This window comes from Danio rerio, chromosome 5, assembly GCF_052040795.2.
Source record: "Danio rerio strain M-AB ecotype USA chromosome 5, GRCz13ab, whole genome shotgun sequence".
NCBI classification, from domain to species: domain Eukaryota; kingdom Metazoa; phylum Chordata; class Actinopteri; order Cypriniformes; family Danionidae; genus Danio; species Danio rerio.
In genome coordinates, this window is record NC_141025.1 from 24912173 (window position 1) to 24919990 (window position 7818).

The 7818-nt window shown below is 37.6% G+C and overlaps 1 protein-coding gene across 1 annotated transcript; it reads right to left on the reverse strand.

Moving 5' to 3' along the window:
* Window positions 1–3411: 3411 nt before the first annotated feature.
* gbgt1l6 (globoside alpha-1,3-N-acetylgalactosaminyltransferase 1, like 6) lies at window positions 3412–5748 on the reverse strand. The gene is made up of 2 exons (XM_087253477.1): window positions 5588–5748; window positions 3412–5164 (listed from the first exon to the last, which is right to left on the reverse strand). Exon 2 carries the CDS (start codon window positions 5020–5022, stop codon window positions 4474–4476), a length of 549 nt encoding a protein of 182 aa, XP_087109603.1. The 5' UTR covers window positions 5023–5164; window positions 5588–5748; the 3' UTR covers window positions 3412–4473.
* Window positions 5749–7818: the final 2070 nt, after the last annotated feature.

Sequence of the window (7818 nt, forward strand, 5' to 3'; positions counted from 1 at the left end):
TCCTGTACTGATTAATGCACCAAATAAAAAAAAAAACTAAATGTATCCCTCAACTAATAAACAGATTATAGAGAAAAAAACAAAACCATCAGCAAAATATATTTTATAAAGTGTGAATACATACCCAGTTACTGAGATGACAGCCAATCCAACAACAAAAATAATGTTTTGTAGTTTAATTTTCTTTTTCATTTTCATCACTTTTACGACTGGTAATTTCAAGTAGAAAAAGCAAAAATGGAAGATGTTTTAACAAATGTACAGCTAAACTAAATTTAATATATCATAACTTTGCTACAGTTTAATAATGGTCCTAGTATGTATAGTGACTCTAAAAAGACTGGTGTACAGATAATAAAATGTCACTTTATATAGTGTAAAAACTGGTGTCTTAGTCTGAAACGTCTGCAGGGCAGAGGCACCTTGTCATATAACACTCATGCCACACCCATGGATGCCTTAACGATAAAAAAAAATAAAAAAATATATATATATTAAATTAGTTTACTTCACTCTAAGTAAAAGTTTATTGCATTAGGTTCAGTGAAATCAAAATGTAATGAACTACATGAACCCACAGTCTTTTAGCTTTTTGTAGAGCTTTAAAATGTTAAAATACAGTAAAATTTTTTATTTGATCTAATCTATTTGATTTATTAAAATGTGAACTCCATTTAGCATTTAATGTTTATCGCTAAACTTAAAATGACAGTTTCTTAATGCTTTAGTTCCAAAGTGTAACAGTGTTCAGCACAGTCATTGTGATACAACTACTCCACCCACCATTACGCCCGTGATTATAATGCGCTTATTATATCAGTTTCCTTAGGTTGTACATTTCAATACAACCTTTAGCAGAAAAAGAGAGAAAAATTATACCAAGACACACTGCGTCTTTGAGTGTATGTGTACGTGTGTGTGCACGCATGCCATCTCACAGATACTCAGTTGATAGCCTCCTGCCAAGCTGCCTCAGAAGGATTTAGTTAGATGTCCAGCTGCTTCTGGCAAGTTTTAGTATGCTGAAATACAGTGAACATCACTAAACCACAGAGTACAGTTCTAATATAACGCACATTAATCATCCTTTAAATATAACAAAAAATTTGTTAAATAATAACAAAAAATAACAAAAAATAATGCTTGAGGCTCAGGTTTGCGCTCATATTGAGGTTGTTCATGAGTGTAACCAAAATACCATGCATATGGCCTATCACACCTACAAAATGACCCAAAATCTCAGCTTCCCAGTGGTTATAAAACTTAAGTCACACTAGAAACAGTTACACACACACACACCAAAACAATTGGCAGAAACGAGACCCTAACACTATGCCATTCACAATGAATTACCCCAAGGGGCAATAGCGCTGCTTTTGCTTCCTAGGAAACCAAATCCTTCCTCGATACAAACCCCCCCCCCCCCCCCCCCCCCCCCAAAAAAAACCCTGGAGGATTATCAGTTTCATTGTTCAAACACAGCCTGAGTTTCAACACTTAATTCAGCCCATATACTACATGGAATTATGGTCCAAGACTGGCCCAAAAGTCAACAAAGAACAAAGGCTAAAGGTCAGCCATAGCTTAACACAAATCAGCCATAACTGGCCAATAACAGAGCCGAAATCTACAGCTGTCAGCCAGACATTTTGTTATTTATATATACAGTTGAAGTCAGAATTATTATCCCCCCCTAAATTATTAGCGCCCCTGTTTATTTTTTTTCCCCAATTTCTGTTTAATGGAGGGAAGATTGTATCAGCACATTTCTAAGCATAATAGTTTTAAAAACCTATTTCTAATAACTGATTTATTTTATCTTTGCCATGATGACAGTAAATAATATTTTACTTGATATTTTTCAAGACACTTCTATACAGTTTAAAGTGACATTAAAGGCTTAACTAGGTTAATTAGGTTAACTAGGCAGGTTAGGATAATTAGGCAAGTTATTCTATAACGATGGTTTGTTCTGTAGACTATCGAAAAAAAAAAAAGCTTTTTGTCCCAAAAATAGTTTTTAAAAAATTCAAAACTGCTTTTATTCTAGCCAAAATAAAACAAACAACACTTTTCAAGAAAGAAAAATATTATCAGACATACTGTGAAAATTTCCTTGCTCTGTCAAACATCATTTGGGAAATATTTAAAAAAGAAAAAAAAATCAAAAGGGGGCTAATAATTCTGACTTCAACTGTATAAATATATATATATATATATATATATATATATATATATATATATATATATATATATATATATATATATATATATATATATATATATATATATATGTATATATATATATATATATATATATATATATATATATATATATAGTACTGAATATTACCTTTGTGTTTAGGATTTTAAGAGCTTTTTTACAGATGAATGATTAAGATTTGCTATTAAAATTTAGATTATTGAGTATTTTTAAAGATAATTTAACTCAGTTGAATTGAGTGATTGAGCTTACGGGAAGGTTACCCATTTTCTTATATCAGGCTAACTTGCTATGGGGAAGGAATGTGTCAACATTTAATTTGGTAATTGTTTGGTATTGAAGGATACAGTAAAATTCCAGTGGTGTTATTTTCTGTATTTGGATGTTCTCGTCTTTGCCAGTTTATCACTTTGAGAACCACGTGGTCTACTGTGGTGACAATTGCTTTCTTGGATTTGTCTCTTTGCCATTTCTAACTGCCTTTACTTGTATTTCTCATACAATCTAATAAACCTTACTCTAGCCTATAAAAGAGTAGATGACACACATGACATCCAATTAAAGTCAGAATTATTAGTCTCCCTGAATTATTAGCCCATTTGTTTATTTTTTCCCCAATTTCTGTTAACGGAGAGAAGATTTTTTCAACACGTCTAAACATACTAGTTTTAATAACTCATTTCTAATAACTGATTTATTTATCTATGTCATAATGACAGTAAATAAGATTTGACGATATTTTTAAGACACTTCTATACAGCTTAAAGTGACATTTAAAGGCTTAACTAGGTTAATTAGGCTAGCTAAGCAGGTTAGGGTAATTAGACAAGTTATTGTATATTGATGGTTTGTTCTGTAAACTATCGAAAAAATATAGGCTTAAGGGGCTAATAATTTTGACCTTAAAATGGTTTTTAAAAATTAAAAAACTGCTTTTATTCTAGTCAAAATAAAACAAATAAGACTTTCTCCAGAAGAAAAAAACTATTTCCATACTGTGAAAATGTCCTTGCCCTGTTAAACATAATTTGGGAAATATTTAAAAAAGAAAAATATTAAAAGGGAGGGCTAATAATTCTGAGTTCAACTGTATGAGTATGTTACCCACCTCAGTCTGAAGAGACCCAGACGGGTATGTAGATTGCATGTTTAGGTGTCTGGAGAAAAATAAGAGACACACATGAATATGCTGCTCAGATGATGTTTAATAAACTCTGTATTTAAAGTTTTTTTTGTTTATGTGACAAATTTGTAAACAATAAAAAATGTAAATACACTCAATGTAGTAAACTGCATGCCATTGAATGTCAATGTATGCAAAAACATCACTGTGTCTCTGTGATCCAATGGCATGACAGTAAACTATACATTTCATTAGCTATCTTAATGTTAAAATAGCCAATTATATTGCTTTCTTAAATGTTTCCTTTTTCTACTCATACATTCTGTTCACATAATGTAAGCAAAAACATACAGTAAAATGCACTTTTATCTTTACCCAAAAAGTTTGACCTTTTGTTTTCACATTGATTTCTAACAGTTTGCTTCTAACTCAAATACACTTGTCACCATTTTGGCTTAACTTACATGTACTTCATTATGTACAACCCTAAATCAGAAAAAGTTGGGACAGTATGGTATATGCACATTAAAAACAAAATAGGCTTTCTGAAGAACGTAGAGATTTTGAAGTACAATATGCTACCTTTTTTCCAGGGATGCCCATGCAAATTTCAAAAAAACAATGCAAAACCACATTCTCCACGTATTACAAAGTCCTGGCTGTAGAGGAAAAGGATACAGGTAATTGACTGGCCTGCCTGAAGTCCCGACCTATCTCCATAAGAGAACGTGTGGCGCAATTTGAAGCATAACATTGTGACAATGAAGACCCTGTACTGTTGCCCACCTTAAGACTTGTTTGAAGGAAAAATAGGACAAATTTACGTGTGAAACACTTTGTCACTTGGTGTCTTCAGTACATAAAGTCTTTTATGTGATGTCAAAAAGAATGGTAACATTACAAAATGGTAAATGCTTTACTGTTCCAATTTTTTCAAATATGTTGCAAGAACCAAAATTGTAATACATGTTTATTTTTATTTTTTTAAATCATGAGGAACAAATTATGTTTCGAACAAATAATGTTTGTTGTATTGTCTCCAATGAATTCAAAGTAAATTTAGAAATCACTACTTTGTTATTATAATAAAATGAAGTGTATACAGTCTCCATACAGTTAAAAGCTTTTATATGTTTGGACGAACTTCAGCATAGTTTTTGAGGACTTGAGAGAATCTAATGATTTTGATCTCTTGTGGTTTCATTTTTTGGTCATCCCAAGAATATTCGGGTGAAAGCAGTTTACTGGGTTTGTTATAAAGGAAGTACTTGTTCAAATGGGACTCCTCCTGCCATGCTGCCTCAATGGATTTAGCTGCATCAATGTCCAGCTGCTCTCGACAGGTTTTAGCGAGCTGATATACGCACTTCACTGAACCACCAAGCACAGCTCCACCATAATAATAATCACCCTCAGAATAAGGGATAAACGCTTGAGACTCAGGCCTTCTCTCATATGGAAATAGCACACATGGAGAATTATAATGCCATGCATGTATCACACCTATAAGATCACCTAAAGTCTCTGCTCCCCAGCGGCCGTAGAACTTTGTATCCACATCAAGGCTAAAAAGATAGTCAGCATCATTGACCAGTCCACTCTCAATCAGCATCTCCAGCCTTTTCATCCTGCCTAAACTCATCTCCTGCCATCTGCTTGAACTATTGACTGTCATCACCGTCAGTTTACGTTCTCCACCCAGTTTCACATCAGGAACCTGCTCTGGATGATCGGTGAAGACATAATAGTGCACACGAAATCCAACAAAGAAATTTTGCTCTGCAGACTCCAGGAAATCTTGAAGAAACACTGTATACCTGGAATATTAAGGAATGTGATAAATAATAAATGAAATGGCAGTTCAATTTTCCAAAACATTATAGATGATAGTCTTAAGAATACATTATAAAAAAACACATTTAATTTATCTACTTAATAAACTACAATACCAGGCATTAAAGATGAGATAACACAAGATAAAAGAAGGTATTTGTTAGGGACGTAAATCAATAATGCCTATGGCTTTATGTTCCTCATAGTCTACATAAAAAATAACAGATATTTTTCTAAAAAAAAAAAAGTCAATAACAACAAAAAGCCTCAGAATTAAACTAGGTTTAAAGTATACATAGCTTTCCTTGGCAATCCAGATTTCAACACAGTATTAAAACAAGCTGAGTAAATTATGGCAAAAATATAATACAAAGCTGAATAATTTCAGGGAAGATGAACAAACTCACTTGCCAAGAGCGAAGACTGTAGTCGCTACAGTGATGTTTTGTTGTTTGTAGATTGAATCAATTAGTTTGGGATCAAAAGTTCCTTCCCATACTATTGGAGCTAACCATGATGTCAGGTCAGCTTGAACATCTGCTCTGTTTAAAAAAGAATGATCACATACATATGCCTGAAATGCTAATTAATTGCAAACATTACACAACAAGTTGTCTTTTACTTAAAACATATACAGTGTATAAAATCGTATTTAAAACTATGTTCTTTGCAGAATTTGGGTGGGTATTATGGATTGAATTTGGGTGCATTACATTTGCCATGCCAATACCATGTATGATACACCAGGCACCCCATTCCCCTTCCATTACATTCTCTCCCATAGCCTCATGGGATGAAAAAGTTTTTCCTGGTTGCTGTACATGAAAAAGAACGTTCGAGGTTACTAAAGTAACCCTTCGTTCCCCGAGGAGGGGAACGGAAGCACTATAAGTGGATTTGATTTGTAAAATCCACGCATTGGGAGGTTCGGTTCAGAAGCTACTCGTCTGAAAGAGTATTGAACGGGCCAATTAAGAATGAATTGGCAGCGCAAGCCTGCGCAGGTGAGCGGCATAAGCAATCAACTGAGTATATAAGCTCACCTGGCGCCAGCAGACGCTATCCTTTTTAAGCTGAAGAGACGTTCAACAGCTAAGGGACAGTCATTATGGCGACGGAGTATAGTGCTTCCGTTCCCCTCCTCGGGGAACGAAGGGTTACTTTAGTAACCTCGAACGTTCCCCTTCGGGGGGAACTTCAGCACTATAAGTGGATTTGATTTGTAAAATCCACGCATTGGGAGCCCATTGAAAGCGCCATAATGACTGCACCTTACCAACACCCCCGATGAGGAGATAGTCAAGCAAGCGTGACGCACCCGCATCATGGGGGGCGCGGTCCTCCAACGTGTCCCTGGCCCTAATTTATCCTACTTCAACAGAAGTTTTACGGATTTATATATATTTTTGGGAAGTCGTGAGCATCTAGATAATTCTAGGAAAATACGACAGTACGTTGGGAAGCGTGCAATCCCGATAGGGAGGACGCTGCGGAGGCCATCCGTTACCCAAGGGGGGATAGATGGCAGAATTTACATATGGACTAGCCCTAAAAAGGGGGAGTACGCATAGCAAAAGAGTGGTTAGCGGGGAGGGAAGACACGGGTCCGCCCAGGGGGGGGGACTTAACCGTGGCTGAATAAGCATATGGGATCGCCTAGTGGGGACCACGCATAGCAGGCACCTTTACCCAAAACGCGGGCTGACCAGCGGGCAGACCTACAACGTAGTGGGCCAGCAAGTGACTCCTCCGCTGAGTCAGTGCTGGGGGCCACGGAGGAATCTGCAGGGCTCACCTGACGGGGAACTTTACTGACAGATAAAAAGGCGCACGTATCTCCATGTTAGGGAAAATGGCGCAGCAAGCGTGTTTCAACACCCTACCGAATTGTTTCCTCAATCACCAAGGGTTACCTAATACCCTTGAGGAAACCGGCTCCACTCGCAGATTGTAAAACCTTGCAAATGTGTTGGGTGTCACCCAGCCCGCAGCTCTACAGAAGTCTGTTAGAGGGGCGCCGCGTGCGCGCGCTCGAGAGGATGCGAAACTCCGAGTGGAGTGCGCACGCGCTCTCGGGGGACGCGGCTTATCTCGGCTCTGATAGTGAAAGAAAGGCATCCACAATCTAGTGGGAACTTATTTCGGTACGGCACTTCCCTGCTGCCGACCGTTATAACAGACGAAGAGCTGCTCAGATGATCTAAACTCTGAGTGCGGTCCGGATAATACGCAAAACGCGAACTGGACAATAAAGAAGGGCTGGGTCTGCCTCCTCCGAGGGCAGCGCTTGCAGGCTCACTACCTCGTATTAAAACGGAGTGGTAGGAACCTTGGGCACATATCGCGGGCGGGGTCTCAGGACGTGAGAGAAGCCAGCCCAATTACAGGCACGAGTCACTGACCGAAAAATGCCTCCGGGTCCCCAACCCTCTAATCGATATCAACGCGACCAGCAGAGCTGTCTTCAGGGACAGAAAGATACTGAGTCGAGGATCGAAGGGATCTGACGCGGCTTGTGTAGCGAGGGCGAGATCCTAAGAGGGCATGAGAGGGGGCGGGATGGATTAATTCGCTTAACGCCCCTGAGGAACCGGATGATGAGGTTATGCGTTCCCACGGTGCTGCCAGCCACCGCGTT